At 39.8% G+C, this 20399-nt stretch overlaps 2 protein-coding genes across 3 annotated transcripts in view; both read left to right on the forward strand.

The window, feature by feature from the left end:
- Window positions 1-20399, forward strand: part of LOC133642663 (transcription factor MafG) — a 49419-nt gene that overhangs the window by 24949 nt on the left and 4071 nt on the right. For both annotated transcript variants that reach the window (XM_062037005.1, XM_062037004.1), the window contains exon 2: window positions 17317-17389. In XM_062037005.1, coding sequence (XP_061892989.1) covers window positions 17354-17389 — 36 coding nt within the window. In that variant the 5' untranslated portion in view covers window positions 17317-17353. The remainder of the gene's footprint in view (window positions 1-17316; window positions 17390-20399) is intronic.
- The window catches only part of LOC133642662 (ethanolamine-phosphate cytidylyltransferase-like), a 74915-nt gene continuing 71829 nt past the window's right edge, over window positions 17314-20399 (forward strand). The window contains exon 1 of the mRNA XM_062037002.1: window positions 17314-17389. The gene's annotated coding sequence lies outside the window, so the exon portion shown is untranslated. The remainder of the gene's footprint in view (window positions 17390-20399) is intronic.

The raw sequence follows: 20399 nt of genomic DNA on the forward strand, positions 1-20399 counted from the left end.
TTCTCTGATTGGTCTGAACTCCTGCTTCGATGCCAGTGTTGTATTGGGCAGAATGATGATACATGCGATTGTGTGCATGTACAGTAAATCCCTCCACTTTGTGGGGATTACATTCCAAGTCATTAACAATAGATGCACCAATAAAACTATAAAAATGCCTTCTTTTTTTTTTTTTACTCTAACTAGGGGTGCCCAAACCTTTTGCTGCGAAGGACCAAAATGAAAATGAAAACATAACAATTCTGAGTGTAAAACACTAATACCGTAGCTAAAATATAAATAATACAGTTCCTTTAATTAGTGCAAATAACAATGATAGAGGAAACCTATCTCAAAAGCAAAATCATTAACATTAACTTAACATGTTAACCTACAAAACAATTTGTGCTGTTTTTTTTTTTTTAACCCAAAAGTTAGGATTAATGGCTACAGTGAGCACGTTTTGCTGTGCACAGCTTTTCGAAGCTGCGTTTGAAGTATAATACTGCATGATACTAATAAAGCATGTTCCCCAGGGTCACACGTCCCCCGGCATTATTTTTCAGTGAATCAATGAAGCGCGGGTAAACTGCAGGAGAAACTATCAAAGACAGCGTCAAAAAATATAATATATCGATATTGCTGGATTTCTCTCAAATACACACAGTCGTGGTCAAAAGTTCACATACATTTGTAAAGAACATAATGTCATGGCTGTCTTGAGTTTCCAACTCTTATTTTTTTGTGATAGAGTGATTGGAGCACATACTTGTTGGTCACAAAAAACATTCATGAAGTTTGGTTCTTTTAGGAATTTATTATGGGTCTACTGAAAATGTGACCAAATCTGCTGGGTCAAAAGTATACATACAGCAATGTTAATATTTGCTTACATGTCCCTTGGCAAGTTTCACTGCAATAAGGCGCTTTTGGTAGCCATCCACAAGCTTCTGGCAAGCTTCTGCTAGAATTTTTGACTACTCCTCTTGACAAAATTGGTGCATTCAGCTAAATTTGTTGGTTTTCTGACATGGACTTGTTTCTTCAGCATTGTCCACACGTTTAAGTCAGGACTTTAGGAAGGCCATTCTAAAACCTTAATTGTAGCCTGATTTAGCCATTCCTTTACCACTTTTGACCTGTGTTAGGGCTCATTGTCCTGTTGGAACACCCAACTGCGCCCAATACCCAACCTCCGGGCTGATGATTTTAGGTTGTCCTGAAGAATTTAGAGGTAATCCTCCTTTTTCATTGTCTCATTTACTCTCTGTAGAGCACCAATTCCATTGGCAGCAAAACAGGCCCAGAGCATAATACTACCACCACCATGCTTGACGGTAGGTATGGTGTTCCTGGGATTAAGGGCCTCATCTTTTGTCCTCCAAACATATTGCTGGGTATTGTGGCCAAACAGCTCAATTTTAGTTTCATCTGACATCACATGGACAAAGATAAGACCTTCTGGAGGAAAGTTCTGAATGTTTTTTGTGACCAAAAGTATGTGCTCCAATCACTCTACCACAGAAAATTAAGAGTTGTAGAAATTATTGGAAGCTCAAGACAGCCATGACATTATGTTCTTTACAAGTGGATGTCAACTTTTGACCACGACTGTACCTCTTTTTAAAAAATACCGGTATAACTGGTAATACCAATATACCGCCCAACCCTAATTGCTGTTTGTGTTCGCCATTAAAAGGCATTCATCGGCAAAGGTGATCACATACACTACCGTTCAAAAGTTTGGGGTCACATTGAGAAGTCCTTATTTTTGAAGGAAAAGCACTGTACTTTTCAATGAAGATAACTTTAAACTAGTCTTAACTTTGAAGAAATACACTCTATACATTGCTAATGTGGTAAATGACTATTCTAGCTGCAAATGTCTGGTTTTTGGTGCAATATCTACATAGGTGTATAGAGGCCCATTTCCAGCAACTATCACTCCAGTGTTCTAATGGTACAATGTGTTTGCTCATTGGCTCAGAAGGCTAATTGATGATTAGAAAACCCTTGTGCAATCATGTTCACACATCTGAAAACAGTTTAGCTCGTTACAGAAGCTACAAAACTGACCTTCCTTTGAGCAAATTGAGTTTCTGGAGCATCACATTTGTGGGGTCAATTAAACGCTCAAAATGGCCAAAAAAAGAGAACTTTCATCTGAAACTCGACAGTCTATTCTTGTTCTTAGAAATGAAGACTATTCCACAAAATTGTTTGGGTGACCCCAAACTTTTGAACGGTAGTGTACTTTTTCACAAAAATCGGCCAATCGGTCGGCACGTCCATAGAAATATGTTTACCTGTGAATATTTTTTAAGTATGTCATATTAATCCATGCAGTAAAAACGCACATGAAACAATCTGTTCAATAAAAACGTTTGTATTATATTCTATATGCAAAGGAAATTCACTCATTGGTTAATGCCTTTCATTCAATGTTTTTTCAAGCTCCATTTCTCTTTAGAAACCTGTCCCACTGACCATTGTCTCCAGAAATGTGGTTATTAATGGAGTAGTCTACATTGGAGATAATTGCCAGTTCTCCTTGGCAAAGTAAGGAGTAAATGTAGGCTACAGATTGCAGTGGCCCAGTATTAGTGCTGATAAATGAGTCTAATCGCCAGCAATGTGCCGTCTTTCCCCTTGTGTGGCATTATGCAGCAGGTGGCAATAATTCCCTGATTCCAGTTTTCATTTCAGAGGATAATAGTCACATATTGAGAGTGAAGTTTCTTCATTGCATGCCCCTGAAGAGTGCCTGTGATGGTCTAAATCTGCCATGCAGAGCAGTATCAGGGGGCATTTGTTGTAGTCCTGTAAGGTTTGGGCTGGTCAAAGGTGTCTGCTTCGTGTTGCCCCTCTCACTTGCCTCTGATAGTTGAATGATTCCCCCTCTCCCTCTTTCTGTCACCTTTATTTCACGCTCTGAATAGTTAGTAGTTAATAGCATCCCTCCTGTCTCGCAAGCCAACCTTTCTCTCGTTTTCGCTCAGCAACTTTATCCGGTCTTTTCTTTTCTTTCTTCTTCCGGAGCTATCGGAGGCATCTCGTTTTTAAATTGCTTGCTAAACGGTGCCCGACGCCTGCAACGTCCTTGATAATTGACTGCACTCAGTGGAAGGGAGGAGTGACACATCTGAATATCTAGATTTTCTTATTTTTAACAAGTGGAAAATTGTAGTGTGTATTTATGGAGTAAACCACTTCAGGGTACATTCAGTTTTTTTTCAGCGTTGAGTTGTATTAAATGACTAAATACGTAGAATCTGCCAGAGGATATTCTTTTTTTAAACATTTTATTCTGATCTCTGTTACTGTAAATTAGTTTTAAAGGTGCCTTGAGATAACTTCTGTTGTAAATTGGCATAGTATAAATACAATTGGCTTGACTTGTTCCTAACATCAACATCATGGAGCTTTGTTAACACACTGGCATTTGCAATGTTAAAACACCCCAAAATATGTATATTTCAACCTGAGGTAGTCCAAAAAGATTAACAATACAATTAGTATCTCAACCTACAAGCTTAATTGGTTCTGTGAGGGAGCTTTTAACTCAAAACACTTGTATCTCAAATTAAAGTCTCCCATTGAAATGAATTGAAATCAATTGGTGCTTAGACCCCTTAAACAGCCCAATTTTTGCATGCCTTTTAAAAAGAAAAACAAACTTGTCGATAACAAATATTGTATAAAAAAACAATAAAATAGAATGAACTACTAACAACCACAGTCGTTTTATGAAGTAATATAATAAAAAAGCAAAAAGCCGCTGCCTGACCAGGGCTGAGAAAATCTGTAGAAACTCCTCACACCCCCACCGAGGACTGTTTTCACTGCTGGACTCTAGAAAGAGGTTCCGCAGCCTCCGTAGCAGAACCTCCAGGTTCTGTAACAGCTTCTTCTCTCAGGCCATAAGACTCTTGAACGCATCATAATAATCCCCTCAATTCCCCCCCAAAACGGATTAACTCACTGGAATCTAAAGACAATATAACATACATCCATGTATGCTTATGCAAAAGTGCAATATATATATATATCTGTACAGTAATCTATTTATTTATATCTGCACCTTATTTCTCTTTTATCCTGCATTACAACGAGCTAATGCAACGAAATTGTGTTCTTATCCGTACTGTAAAGTTCTTATTTGAATGGTAAAAAAAAGGAAGTCCAAGTCTAATAGTGTAGTGCATGTAACTTGGAGTGTGGACTTCTACGGTATATTCGCTAGCTGCTTCTCCATCAAACATGCTATCAGCAGCTGTTACATAATTTCATGGATAAATGTTTGCAGTTTCGATATAATTTCGACATTCTTGGCTGGCATGAGAAACATCACACTCACTTTCTTCCTTCCCATGCTTGGAAAAACAAAAGTATGTGTGCCTCTAGTTGTAAGCTAACGCTAGCCAGATAGATGTTTTGTTCGGATAAGTGACATTTGCTATGCCAGCTGGTTAGAGTGTCCGCCCCTGAGATAGGTAGGTCGTGAGTTCAAACCCCGGCCGAGTCATACCAAAGACTATAAAAATGGGATCCATTACCTCCCTGCTTGGCACTCAGCATCAAGAGTTGGAATTGGGGGTTAAATCACCTAAATGATTCCGGAGCGCGGCCACTGCTGCTGCTCAACACTCCCCTACATCCCAGGGGGTGGAACAAGGGGATGGGTCAAATACAGAGGGTAATTTCACCACACCTAGTGTGTGTGTGACTATCAGTGGTACTTTAACTTTAACTTTAATGGCAGGGATGTTTATAACTCAAGTTTTTGCTTGCAACTTAAGGCATAACAATTAGTTGAGAGACAACTCCTATATACAAACACTCTTAAGTGGAGGTACCAATGTATATGTGTACAGCTCCACTAATGGACATTGGAGTGTTGCTTTCAAAGGCAAAATTAAAGTATTGCTAGAAACATAATTTTACATGGGACTTTATTGTATTATATGTATAGTACATGTTCCAAAAAGAAAAAAGCATAAAACACAGTATATTTAAATATACTAAATATAAAAAATGGAATAAACATTCAAAATAATCTAGTTTGGTTACGCCATCATGAGCGCAACACAAGGTTGTAAAAGTTTCAACTACAATTCTAAATCAGATGTCAAAAGCAAACTGAAATCAAATGCACACAGCTTAAAGATTGATCAATACCTATTTATGATGATTTATCAAAATATAAAAGAAATATACCTGAACAGAACGCTCATGATGGTTACACCAAAAAGTAACGCTATGAATCGCGTTTTCCCAAGTTTTTGGGGCATTTTTATGCTATTTCCAAGAATCTCCTTTTTATTATTGTTGATTTTAAATGGTCAAACTAATGCATGCCCAAATAAACAACAAAAAAAGTCATATTTATTATGATTTTTACATTTTGAAGTACATTTGTGCAGGTGGGTGCGAATGTACCCATTACCAGAGCTGTACACATAGGATATTTGAGAGCAGTTTTTGGAAAGCTGACATTTTTTGTCATTCGTAAAAAAATTAGTGAGGTTGGGGAAATTGATAAGATATAAATTAATGAACCAAATATTGAGAAAAAACGTATTTTGTCTATTTTGGTAAAGTAGACATGTACACATCTCGTCACACTCTCTTGATATGCTGTCTTTGGATGCTGTTTTTCTCCAAAAACCTTCGTTTTCCATCAGCATGCCCCTCCACGGTGTGCTTTTTATTCACTTCATTAGCGAGCTGCCGGCGCTGAGCGTTCGGACGCTGCTTTTCAAGAATCGATCACGACAAGCCCAATTCCTACGCGCTTGTGTGGTTTCGCTAATCTCGCCTGCAAGCGGGATTCGTTATCCGATATGTAGCGCGTCCGCAGAAAAAGCCCTTCCCCGGCCGCGTTTAGTATTCAAGGGACAGGCTGTGTCGTAATGTGGATGTGGAGGCAGGTTGCTGGGGGTTTTTTTGTTTGCTCTTTTGGCCCAGATAATCCTGTTACACTGCTGTCAAGTGGGGATGTCTGTCCTTGCCGCCCCTGAGCCACCATGCGTGACACCTCCAGCGCCACAAATCCACCTCTATTACCTCCGATCCCTTCCCTCTCCGCCAGCAGCCTTCCGCCATTTTGAGACAGCTGTTGATGGAAGACCCTTGGATGTATCCTTGAGGAATCTCCTCCTGAGCATCTTTACCCCCCGCCTCCCACCCCACTTTAGACGCTGAAAGAGGGTGATAAATATTCATCGGGCGATGCAAAACGCGCGGTCGTCCAACAAAGGGTCCCCCCAGCTAATGGTGTCCATCCTTGGCTGTCGCCCCCCTGGAGAGATCCCGAGCCTGGCTTGAGATCATTAAAGCGTGACACGGGCTCAAGGCCAGACCTATCATGTCACATCAGCATTTATCCCAGCAGAGTTCCTTCCTCTTTTGAGCCTCAACCTGAGCCAGTCCTACCTTTTGTGCTCTCGCTATGTACATCTGTGTAGCGTTTGAAGGTTTGCTGGGCTCTGCGCGTCCCGTCAGTTCAACTTTGCAACTTCCTAATTGGCACTTTGGTTTTAGTCCTTGCTGAGATCAGTGCTTTTCTCCCTCTCTCTGAATGTTCTTCTTCCCAAGCTCCTCCAAAATGTGTCGAGCATGCGTTTTCCCACTATAGGCCGTCCGCAGCTCGCGCCTTCTCCGCCTTCTGTATCGCATCCCTTTTTACCTGGGTGGCCACACTCAGCGTTTTCTATTTCCTGTGGGTGTGATACGTCTCTCCTCTACAAGCAATCAGCACTGATTTGTCAGCATTCTTCCAGGCGATTCATAAAAATTCAGCAAGCACCTACAAAAAGGCGTCCCTATATCTTCACGACCCCTGGGCTCCAGGAGCTTTGCTCCATGTCCTCAATTCTGACTGCATTACTCGCAGTCATTATGTCTTCACATTTGTTGTTTCAGTCTGTTTTCCCTTGTTTTGCTCGTCTATGTGACCATGCTCTTTGCCTCAGTCAGTAGTTTCAATTAGAGATGTCTGATAATGGCTTTTTTGCCGATATCCGATATTCCGATAATGTCCAACTCTTAAATACCGATTCTGATATCAACCGATACGATATATACAGTCGTGGAATTAACACATTATTATGCCTAATTTTGTTGTGATGCCCCGCTGGATGCATTGAACAATGTAACAAGGTTTTCCAAAAGAAATCAACTCAAGTTATGGAAAAAAATTCCAACATGGCACTGCCATATTTATTATTGAAGTCACAAAGTGCATAATTTTTTTTAACATGCCTCAAAACAGCAGCTTGGAATTTGGGACATGCTCTCCCTGAGAGAGCATGAGGAGGTTGAGGTGGGCAGGTTTGGGGGGGCGGGGTTAAGGTGGGGGGTTAGGAGGTAGCGGGGGGTGTATATTGTAGCATCCCGGAAGAGTTAGGGTATTTGTTCTGTTGTGTTACGGTGCGGATGTTCTCCCGAAATGTGTTTGTCATTCTTGTTTGGTGTGGGTTCACAGTGTGGCGCATATTTGTAACAGTGTTAAAGTTGTTTATATGTCCGCCCTCAGTGTGACCTGTATGGCTGTTGACCAAGTATGCTTGCATTCACTTGTGTGTGTCAAAAGCCGTAGATATTATGTGATTGGGCCGACACGCAAAGGCAGTGCCTTTAAGGTTTATTGGCGCTCTGTACTTCTCCCTACGTCCGTGTACCACTCCGTACAGCGGCGTTTTAAAAAGTCATAAATTTTACTTTTCGAAACCGATACAGATAATTTCCGATATTACATTTTAAAGCATTTATCAGCCAATAATATCAATGCCAGTGTCATCTTAAAGCGGAACGGCACTTTTTTGAGGATTTTGCCTTTTGTTTACGTTTGTTCACAATCCGTAAAGGAGACAAGAACAAATGTTTTTGGGGGTTTTTTGCATTCTAATTTCTAATAATCGGCTTGTTCTAGGTGGCTAGCAATGCTCCTAATGAGAGCAATTCATTATGCATCTAAGTCACTCAAAATGCATCCAAACCCGGCAACAGTACTTAATTTACGTTCCATAACCTGTATAATAACCAAGCTGTAGCGGCATTCGTTTTCAGTCTGATCCAACGTTTCACCCTTTCTTCGTGCTTACTTAGCTTCCATAAGCAGCAGTTCATCCTCCATAAAATCCTCCGTGAATCCTCATATGTCCAAAAAGTCATCTTTGTCGCCTATTACGAAGTTTGCCATGATTTGAACACACACGCATTTGTTGCCGGAAGTAGGAAGTGCGTTGCTATGAACACTGAAATAAATGTTCCGGTAGTGCTTCAAATTACCAAAATATGTACAGAATATGTACAGTACAGGCCAAAGGTTTGGACACACATTCTCATTCAATATGTTTTCTTTATTTTCATGACTATTTACATTGTAAGCTTCACCTGAAATGGTTTTCACTTCACAGGTGTGCTTAAAGCTCATTGAGAGAGTGCCAAGAGTGTGCAAAGCAGTAATCAGAGCAAAGGGTGGCTCTTTTGAAGAAACTAGAATACAAAACATGTTTTCAGTTATTTCACCTTTTGTTGTTATATATATATATATATATATATATATATATATATATATATATATATATATATATATATATATATATATATATATATATATATATATATATATATATATATATATATATATATATATATATATGTATGTATACTTATACTTATACTTACTGCATGTCTATAAAACATTGATAGTGTTTTGAAGTTGGTTTAGAGGGCTTTGAAGGCAACATAGGGGACTCTCATTGCGCGACGTGTGTTCTTGTCTCTCATAATGATTGTGAATGTTGGGCAAAATTCCAACAAAGCAAACCAGTTTTACTGGCCACTAACTACAATCGCTGAGGCTGCATCAACAGCGCCTCTGCTGGTTAGAGACAAGTAGTGCAGTGAATTTTGCTTCAGTTTCTTCATCTATTACAACCTACCGAATTCTTAAAAAGGACCTATCATGTTTGTATTTCTACATTTAAAACACTTCTTTGTGGTGTAAATCAGGAATTTTTCAACTTTTTTACCTCGGGGCCAACTTTTCCACTACATAGGTGTCTGGGAACCCACTCCTTTCTTAACACCAAATTAGTAATCTTACTCTTCATTTTAATCGTATTCAATAAATATATCTAACCTACTTACAGTTTACAACCTTGTCAAATGATATGAAACCATGCATTAATTACAAAGATTATTATTTATTTGACACATAAACCTCATGCTTTGGTCAGACTGATTAGAAAAATTAGTACAAACCAAATATACTGCATAAGAAGGGACTCATACATAAATAATGAATATCATTCTTAACTAAACTGTCAATAAAATTAAAGTGCAAGTGAAATTACAGCTTCGCCACTTCAGCCATAATTTTTGCGCTGAAGTAACTTCTTTATGACTTTACCTTCAGACTTCTTTTGTTTGTTTGAGATTGTCAATACTGCCACAAGCGGTGGAAAAGTGTATTACAACTGAGTACCCAACAAGGTAATAAGTATTGGATATGTTTTGGTATGAGTTTTGTCCACAGCAGTTCTTCTCAAATAGTTGGGCGGGCCAACCGGAGGGGCAGGGGTACTATGCGATGCCAGGGGTATGCGTGTGACCCCGAAGAACATGCTTTATCTGTTTCATGCAATTTCATACTTCAAACCCCACTTCGAAAATCTGGGCAATACGGTACAAAAAGTGCTAAATGTAGCCATTAAGCTTGACTTTCTTGTTTTTGATTTAAATTAAAAAAAGCACAAATAGCTACTTTTGTTTTATATATTGTGCTCCTGAGTTAATTTTTCTGATCAATTTGAATTTATTTAGTTTTATTTTTCAGTTGTTGATATTTTCCATAACATAAACTTGGAAAATATCAACAACTTGGAAACAATTAAGGTCTCAGGCTGTCTTTTTCTTTCTGTATGTAAAATTGATTATTACTATTAGCTGTAATTAAAACAGTACAGTAGTTTGACAATGATAATTGGTGCCATTACTGCTATCTAGTGTTAAATTTTAAGTCTGCGTGGGATTAAATGAGTAAAACATCAACACAGTATTTGTTTTCCAAATTTTTGTTGAAAGCTTTTGTTTTTTTATGTCAAGGAACACTTAAAACAATGATATCAAATGTATAAAATTACAAGTCGATTCAATGTTATTGAACAAAATAAGCCTTCAAAACATTGAGTTAACTGAATTAGCCTAATTTGCATGTTTTTGTAATCAAACATCAGAATCAGCTTTATTGGCCAAGTATGTTTGACAGAGAAAAAATTTGACTTGGAAGACCGTGCTTGTGGGCCGACCTTCTATTGACAGAAATGGAATAGGTCACAGTGAGCGTTAGCACCTACTTAGCAATGGTTGGACACGGTAGGTTTCTGAACATACTGAGGCTATGTCTACACTAACCCGGATAACCCCTTAAACGAATAATTATTTAGCCTAAACCCCGTTTTAGCCACACTACACCAGCGTTTAAGGTTCCCCTCCTCGGACAATTTTTTACACGGGTAAGTGCGCCGTGTATTTCTTGAATCTCCAGCTCTTAGCTTTGTATGGACTCATTGATCGTTTACAAACGGAGTTCGGAGAGGAAGTGACGCCAGAAAGACTGCGCCCCACACAGGAAGTGACGTCAGAAAGAACGCACCACAGCCAGCTTCATAATAAAGCGGTTTCGGAACTCGGAGCTAACCACTGGAAATATGGAGGCGAGTCATCCAGACATGCCCGTGTTTCTCATTCTTCTACATGTACAGGCGCTTGTAGAAATCACACATGAATACCTTAAGAGAAAGCGATTGCAGCTATTTGGGATACAACACTTCTCAGACGGCAAGAGAACTTTCAAATATCCATGTCAGCTGTGATTCTACTTACCGAAAAACTTCGTCCATTAGTCGAAACAGAGACAACGAGAATGTGGGCTCCCGTGGATGTGATAAAAAAAAAAGTAGCGTGTGCTTTGTATTACCTGGCCGTCAAAGGAAGACTACGGAAAACGGCGAATGCTTTTGGACTGGCAAAGCAGACTGTATCAGTTATTGTCCGCCATGTATGTCGCGGACTCAACGTCTAGGTCCAGAGTATATAAAGTCACCAAAAACGAATGGACAATGAAAGTGAAGGCAAAAGAGGGAGGAGTGTCCTGACCAAATATCTAGATCCCGAGATTGATTGTTGTCAAATGTTCTTTGTCACATTGTGTACATTCGTGTCCAATAAGGATTTGATTAATTTATGATGGCTCAGGTGTGATTCACTACAATAGGGCCCCACTGCACACTGGATTCCAGTTAATTGAAATACCACAACACTGTATATTGTTCAGATAAGTTAAATTTAAGAACTTGCACACAACCCAGGTGACTATGACGTGTGCATTTTCCGCGCATGCGTATTAGGTCGCGTTGCGCCGGCTGACGGAGGGGAGGAGGGGGTCTTAAACCACCATTGTATGTGTGTGTGTGGAGAAGGATAAGGTTAGGTGGGATTTACCCTGGATAACCTTAGCCGATTTAGTGCAAACGGGGCCTGAGTGAGGTCCTGCTCGCCTGGCAGCAGAAGGGAGCAGCTGAGCTTTTGGACGGCTGCCGTGCTGCCGTGCGCTGAAGGGGTTGCAGTCTAAACACTATCATTGCATACTGTCGTAGGGTCGAGCTCTTAACACCATACCGCCTCTCTGACACAGCTAACGCGCCATGTCTTGGCAATCCAACAACTAGTGACACACTTCGATCGACGCTGACGCACGTGTGACATTTCCGTCTGAGCTGTTTTTTTTCCTGTACCGGTTCCTGTAGCCATTAGTAGAGAGAGTACTTTTCTATCTATTTGTCCATTATCTGTGCTTGATCAGGCAGACCATTATCCCATTATGCTTTGCATCTGTGGTCCAAAAGCTTACTGGAAATGAGTCACCACAAAGGCCATTGAAAGATAGGTGTAGCTATCAGTCAGCTATTCATACCAGAGATGGAAGTCCTCTACAGAACGTGAAAGGCTTTATTTTTATACGGGGAAATGTTTTATGAGATCTTTTTTTGTTGTTGTGAGGAATCAGGAATGCGAGTCACATTCTGACCTCCTGTTATGTCCCCTGCCTGTGTGATAGTGTCGTATTCAGGTCATTTTTAACAAGCGTCTGTCTCTCCCTGTTTGGCTCCGCCGACCAGCCCACCTGTAGCACCCCCCACCCCCACCCCCCTCCTTTTGTTGCCATGGAAATAGCCGGGCTGTCTTGGTGCACTTCACCGCAATTTTTTTTATTTTTATGTCCTTCACGTCGCCGAGGTTGTGCACACGTCATGCCGGCATATGATGACTAACCCACATACATCTTTGAACGCCACACGCTCTTTGGAGATTCCTTCGTGCATCAATTGTTTTGGACGCTTTCAAAAATACCAAGACCCCACCCCTTCGCCCGCCCCCACTTGACATGCGTTTGTTTGTGTGCTTAGTGCAAACATGCCACTGGGCTGTGTAAATCAGCTTACTGAGGCAATGTGCTAGCTTGGCTCACTGCGGTGGGCGCCAGTGTTGCTGACACAGCATTTACCGGGTGCAGTGTAAAGCACCTAGGGCCACACATTTGCGAGGGTGTGTGCGCGTGTTTGTGTGTGTGATTGCACGCATTTAACCTGCAAAGACGGTGGCAGACACCCAACCTTGTGCGTCTGAAAACCAGCAACTTTTATTCCTAGCTGAGACCCTCCCCCTTCCTTTTGATTTATGGCATTGTAATTTACACAGCTCATGCAAGTACATAAAACCCATGTCCCTCGTGTGTGTGTGTAGGTGCTTCTTCAGCACAAAGGCGTGTCTTTTTATTCATCCCCGGTCCATCCTTGTCCCCTACTGTGTCATCTCTGAGGGCCTGCACTCTGACAAAGTGGGTTTTGTTCCCAAGAATTCCCTGAAACTAAAGGGCCCTTTATGCAAGCTCGTTTTAAACAAAAACGAAAGAAAACCAGTGTTGTGTTGTGATGAGCCTTTTGTTACGACAGCGTTGTGGAGTCTTAAAACGTTTTTGACGACCGTATTTTTTGGACTATAAGGCGCAATTAAAAGCCTTTCATTTTCTCAAAAATCGACAGTGGGCCTTATAACCCGGTGCGCCTAATATAAGTATTAATTCTCGTTGCGCTTACAGACCTCGAAGCAGTTTTAGACTTAGACTTAGACTTCCTTTTTATTGTCATTCAAATTTGAACTTTACAGCACAGATAAGAACGACATTTCGTTACATAAGCTCATGGTAGTGCAGGATAAAAAAGCAATAAGGTGCATATATAAATAAATAAATATTCTGTAACAGCTTCTTCCCTCAGGCCGTAAGACTCTTGAACGCATCATAATTAAATTATCCCCTCAACTCCCCCCAAAATGGATTAACTCGCTGGAATAAAAAAGACAATATAACATACATCCATAAACGTGGACGCATGTGAAAAAGTGCAAAATATTTATCTGTACAGTAATCTATATTTTTATTTATATATATTTATATATATTTATTTTATATAAATTTGGTACATGTTGTAATGATAAGTCTGATCGGTAGATGGCAGTCACACAAGAGATATGTTTGGACTGCTGGTTGACGCCTGTTCAATAAATGACGCTAGTACTGTAAGTATCCGTAAGCAAGAAAAAACAAAACTTACATTAAGGCCCCTTCTACACTATGACTAAGGTTATCCATGCTAAATCCCACCTAACCTTATCCTTGTCCACACACACACAATGGTTGTTTAAGACCCCCCCCCCCCCCCCTCCCTCAGCCGGCGCAACGTGACGACCTAATACGCATGCGCGGAAAGTGTGCACGTCATAGTCACCTCCAGTGTTGCTTTGTGTGCAAGTTCTTAAATGTAACTTATCTGAACAATATCCAGTGTTGTGGTATTTCAATTACCTGGAATCCAGTGTGCTGTGGGCATACTTGCCAACCTTGAGACCTCCGAATTCGGGCGGGGGTGGAGGGGTTGTTGGGGGCGTGGTTGCGGGGTTGGGGTGGGGGGCGGGGTTGAGGTGCAGGCAGCATACCCCTTCCCCTTCGAGCTTTTCTGGATGAAATGAAATTCTTTTTTCCAATCATTTTGGAACTTGCAAGCGTATTTCTTCTTCTTACTCGTCGTCGCCTTGTCTCTTCTTCGTTCTTCTGCTTCGTCTCCTTCTTGTTGTGTGTGCAGTTGTGCACTGAGCTCCAAAAGCTGTAGATGTTATTGTAGCGTCCCGGAAGAGTTAGTGCTGCAAGGGATTCTGGGTATTTGTTCTGTTGTGTTTATGTTGTGTTACGGTGCGGATTTTCTCCCGAAATGTGTTTGTCATTCTTGTTTGGTGTGGGTTCACAGTGTGGCGCATATTAGTAACAGTGTTAAAGTTGTTTATACGGTCACCGTCAGTGTGACCTGTATGGCTGTTGACCAAATATGCCTTGCGTTATCATCAAACCAGTTAGAAGATCAAACAACAAGTCAGTATTTCTTGACATCTTCGAGTAAAGACCTTTGTTAAACCTGTCCAACGCTACATTATTATGTAACTGGACCGGTACGCTGTTTATATGGAGGAAAAGCGGACGCCTGGACAGCATGCGGCTGTTAAGGGGTGAAGATTTCAGATGAGAGAGGATGTTTAAAGCAGTGTCTTTAAGGCACGCCCCCAATATTGTTGTCCGGGTGGAAATCGGGAGAAATTCGGGAGAATGGTTGCCCCGGGAGATTTTCGGGAGGGGCACTGAAATTCGGGATCCTCCCAGGAAAATCGGGAGGGTTAGCAAGTATGGCTGTGGGGCCCTATTGTAGTGAATCACACCTGAGCCATCATGAATTATCAATCAATCAATCAATCAATGTTTATTTATATAGCCCTAAATCACAAGTGTCTCAAAGGGCTGTACAAGCCACAACGACATCCTCGGTGTCGAGTGGGTCTGACATAATATTGTGGAAGTCCAACACATCAGCGAAAGTCCAGTCCATGGTGGGGCCAGCGGGAACCATCCCGAGCGGAGACGGGTCAGCAGCGTAGAGATGTCCCCATCTGATGGACAGGCTAGCGGTCCACCCCGGAGCAGAGTAGAAAAGAAAAGAAAAGAAACAGCAGATCAACTGGTCTAAAAAGGGAGTCTATTTAAAGGCTAGAGTATACAAATGAGTTTTAAGATGAGACTTAAATGCTTCTACTGAGGTAGCATCTCTAACTTTTACCGGGAGGGCATTCCATAATATTGGAGCCCGAATAGAAAACGCTCTATAGCCCGCAGACTTTTTTTGGGCTCTGGGAATCACTAATAAGCCGGAGTTCTTTGAACGCAGATTTCTTGCCGGGACATATGGTACAATACAATCGTCAAGATAGGCAGGAGCTTGACCGTGTAGTATTTTATACGTAAGTAGTAAAACCTTAAAGTCGCATCTTAGGTGCACAGGAAGCCAGTGCAAGTGAGCCAGTATAGGCGTAATATGATCAAACTTTCTTGTTTTTGTCAAAAGTCTAGCAGCCGCATTTTGTACCAACTGTAATCTTTTAATGCTAGACATAGCATTAATCAAATCTTTAATGGACACGTGAAAGTAAACAATGTGATAAAGAACATTTTACAACAATCAATCTAGGGATCTAGATATCTGGTCAGGACACTCCTCACTCTTTTGCCTTCATCTTCATTGTCCATTCTTTTTTGGTGACTTCATATATTCTGGACCTAGACGTTGAGTCCGCAACATACATGGCGGACAATAACTGATACAGTCTGCTTTGCCAGTCCAAAAGCATTCGTCGTTTTCCTTCGTCTTCCCTCGACGGCCAGGTAATACAAAGCACACGCTACCTTTTTTTAATCACATCCACGGGAGCCCGCATTCTCGTTGTCTCTGTTCGACAAATGGACAAAGTTTTTCGGTAAGTAGAATCACAGCTGACCTGGACATTTGAAAGTTCTCTTGCCGTCTGAGAAGTGTTGTATCCCAAATAGCTGCAATCACGCGTTTTCTTCTCTTAAGGTATTCATGTGTGATTTCCATAAGCGTCTGTACATGTAGAAGAATGAGAAACACGGGCATGTCTGGATGACTCGCCTGCATATTTCCAGTGGTTAGCTCTGAGTTCCGAAACCGCTTTATTATGAAGCTTGCTGTTGCGCGTTCTTTCTGACGTCACTTCCTGTGTGGGGCGCGATCTTTCTGTTGTCACTTCCTCTCCAAAGTAAGTTTGTAAAAGACCAATGAGTCCATACAAAGCTAAGAGCTGGAGATTTAAGAAATAGACGGCGCACTTACCCGTGTAAAAAAATTATCCACGGAGGGGAACCTTAAACGATCAATTAGTGTGGCCCGAAACGGGGCTTAGGCTAAATAATTATTTATTATCCGGCTTAATGTAGACATAGCCTAAAAATATAGAACATTACACACGTCGCTCAAAAATCTGTCAAAATGTTTTAGTACGACTTTGGTACGCTACAAAGACGCACGCCTTGATAGAAGGCGGAGAGATACGGCTACCGTAGTCAGACGTGCTATGCTTCAACATACGGTTATAAATATGTTGTGTGTATAAGAACCCAAAAATGGCACCTGTTAGGAGACATATTTTTGGGCGTTTTGTTTTGCAGTATTATGTAAATGTTCTTACCAATTGCTACCTATTGTTGTGTATTTGGGATCTGCATTAGTCCCGAAGATTTGCACGCATCTGCCATTGTCGCGCCTTATTCAATAAGCTCCTTCTTTTTCTCTATCCTCTTGTTGTGAGGCATTCATCCTCCACTGTTGCCATTTCTAATATAAAGTAGGGTATAGTTCTAACTAGGGTTGTCGCGATACCAATATTTTGATACTAGCACCGGTACCAAAATCTATTTTGATACTTTTCTAAATAAAGGGGACCCCAATAAATGGCATTATTGGCTTTATTTTAACAAAAAATCTTACGGTACTTGTTATTGAAATCAAAGAACAATTTTGGCCTTAAATAAAATAGTGAACATACTCGACAACTTCTCTTTTAGTAGTAAGTAAGCAAACAAAGGCTCCTAATATGGCTGCTGACGTATGCAGTAACATATTGTGTCATTTATCATTCTATTAATTTGTCAAAATTATGAGGGACAAGCGGAAGAAAATGTAAAGTGTAATCGAAATATATATTATATATTTATATATATATATATTCAAACACCCACAAAAGTACCAAAAGTTGTTACCGTTGAGTACATCTATCGTTTCCCATATATCCGGAATTGGTACCGTATCGATTGAAATGTGAAAGGCACCCATCCCTAACTACAACTAATTGTGACATTTCTATTCACAGATCAGCCAGCAGTACAGGTGGACGTGGTTCTCGTGGCATGACTACTCCAAACAAGGGAAACAAGGCCCTAAAGGTACACTGCATATGAAGGACCATGTTCTCATGAGAATTTAGTAGCACATCATTGTATCGATACAAAGTCGATACCAACACACAAAAATTACAACGATACCAGCTTTTCCAGTATCGTTAGTACCAAAGATCTGGTATTGAAATATACAATGCAACTGTGGCCGTATGCATCGTAACTTGCATCGTACGGTTCACAACACACCTAGTATACACCTACTTCACCATAAAAATACGTAAAAAGAGATCCGTGTTGCCACTTTATCGAGGGATGTATTAAAAGTGAAACAGGAAGGAAGTTTACAGAGTCAGGGTTTCCCCCAAATTGCCAATATACCTGTGGTGTTGGGGGCGTGGTAAATATGATGTCATCATACAATTTACATAATGTGCGATGAAGCATATATTTTCTTTTAAAAGGCTAAAAAAATTGGTATACATACATTTAAAAACTAATTTGTGTTGTTATTGTTATAGTATAACATATATTTGTCATATCGTTTTGCTCCATTTTTCAATTGTTGGTGCTTGTTCAGAAGTTTTTAAATGTTCTAATCCCTTTAGCGACTTTTTCTTTATCACAAACAACTAGCAAAAAATCTATCATCTACAAAACCCAAAACCAGTTAAGTTAGCATGTTGCGTAATTCGTAAACAAAAACAGAATACAATGATTTGCAAATGCTTTTCTACTTATATCCAATTGAATAGACTGCAAAGACAAGATATTTAATGTTCCAACTGGGAAACTTAATTTTTTTTGCAAATAATCATTAACTTAGAATTGAATGGCAGCAACACATTGCAAAAAAGTTGGCACAGGGGCATTTTTACCACTGTGTTACATGGCCTTTCCTTTTAACAACACTCAGTAAGCGTTTGGGAACTGAGGAGACCAATTTTTGAAACTTTTCAGGTGGAATTATTTCCCATTCTTGCTTGATGTACAGCTTAAATTGTTCAACAGTTGTGGTATTTTACGTTTCCACACATTTTCAATGGGAGACAGGTCTGGACTACAGGCAGGCCAGTCTAGTACCCGCACTCTTTTACTACGAAGCCACGCTGTTGTAAAACGTGGCTTGGCATTGTCTTGCTGAAATAAGCAGGGGCGTCCATGATAACGTTGCTTGGATGGCAACATATGTTGCTTCAAAACCTGTATGTACCTTTCAGCATTAATGGTGCCTTCACAGATGTGTAAGTTTCCCATAGCTTGGGCACTAATACACCACCATACCATCACAGATGCTGGCTTTTAAACTTTGCGCCTCTAACAATCCGGATGGTTCTTTTCCTCTTTGTCCGGAGGACACGACATCCACAGTTTCCAAAAACAATTTGAAATGTGGACTCGTCAGACCACAGAACACTTTACCACTTTGCATCAGTCCATCTTAGATGAGCTCGGGCCCAGCGAAGCCGGCGGCGTTTTTGGGTGTTGTTGATAAATGGCTTTCGCTTTGCATAGACAAACTGTAGTTACTGACAGTGGTTTTTTGAAGTCTTCCTGAGCTCATGTGGTGATATCCTTTAGACACTGATGTCGAAATAATAAACGTACGTACTATGATTCCTGCTGATGTCCTATCCGATTAATTTTAGTATCGGCCAACACTCAAGGCTACGGTATCGTATCGGAAGTGAAAACATATCGTGGCACCTCTAGTATCAAACGTGTCGAAAATCGCAAAAATTCTCAGATATTGGTATTGAAACGTTGGTATCGTGACAACCCTTGTTTACATGCACACAAAAAAGATCTGGTCATTTAACAACTTTGTTTTGTCATAATTCCCAATTAATGAATTTTTTATTATTATCGTGATCTTTATGTTCTGAACTCCTGTTTCAAAGCAATGGCATTTACTTGCCTTTACAAAAAGAGTCTTCTGTCCTGATTTTGTGAGTTGAGCAGGTTGCCCAAACTACGACCCCCTGGCCGGATCCGGCCCACCAACGTCCATAAACAGGCCCGCGGGCATCCCAAATTTAAATGTAGTTTTTTTTATTTAATTTTTACAAATCTGTCATGTCCAGCAGCTCAGGCAAATCATATTGTTGATTTAGATGCCCATATATGCTGTAGAGATTTATTTTACAAAAGAGAAGTGTGGAATACTTCACTTGTTACCTTATTTGTATTTGACTTTATTAAATGTTTGGATATATTTAGTGAGCAGCAGGGGATGGAAAGAAGGTAAAAAAGAACACTGATGGGTAAATTGTGACAAGTAAAAAAATATATATATATATATATATATATATATATATATATATATATATATATATATATATATATATATATATATATATATATATATATATATATACATATTTATATATGTAAATATAATATATGTATATATATATATATATATATATATATATATATATATATATATATATATATATATATATATATATATATATATTAGGGCTGCAACCAACGATTAATTTGATAATCGATTAATGTGTCGTTTATTACTTCGATTAATCGATTAATAATCGGATAAAAGAGACAAACTACATTTATCTCCTTTCCAGTATTTTATTGAAAAAAAACAGCATACTGACACCATACTTATTTTGATTCTTGTTTCTCAGCTGTTTGTACATGTTGCAGTTTACAAATAAAGGTTTATAATATATATATATATATATATATATATATATATATATATATATATATATATATATATATATATATATATATATATATATATATATATATATATATATATATATATATAAAAATAATAATAATAATTTGCCTCTGTGCATGCGCATAGCATACATCCAACGAATCGATGAATAAATTAATTGCCAACTATTTTTATAATCGATTTTAATCGATTTAATCGATTAGTTTTTGTAGCCCTAATATATATATATATAATATGTTGTCTGTCTATCTGTGTTGACCCTGCGATGAGGTGGCGACTTGTCCAGGGTGTACACCGCCTTCCACCCGAATGTAGCTGAGATAGGCTCCAGCCACCCCCGCGAAACCG

This window comes from Entelurus aequoreus, linkage group LG25 (assembly GCF_033978785.1).
Source record: "Entelurus aequoreus isolate RoL-2023_Sb linkage group LG25, RoL_Eaeq_v1.1, whole genome shotgun sequence".
In the NCBI taxonomy this organism is placed as follows: domain Eukaryota; kingdom Metazoa; phylum Chordata; class Actinopteri; order Syngnathiformes; family Syngnathidae; genus Entelurus; species Entelurus aequoreus.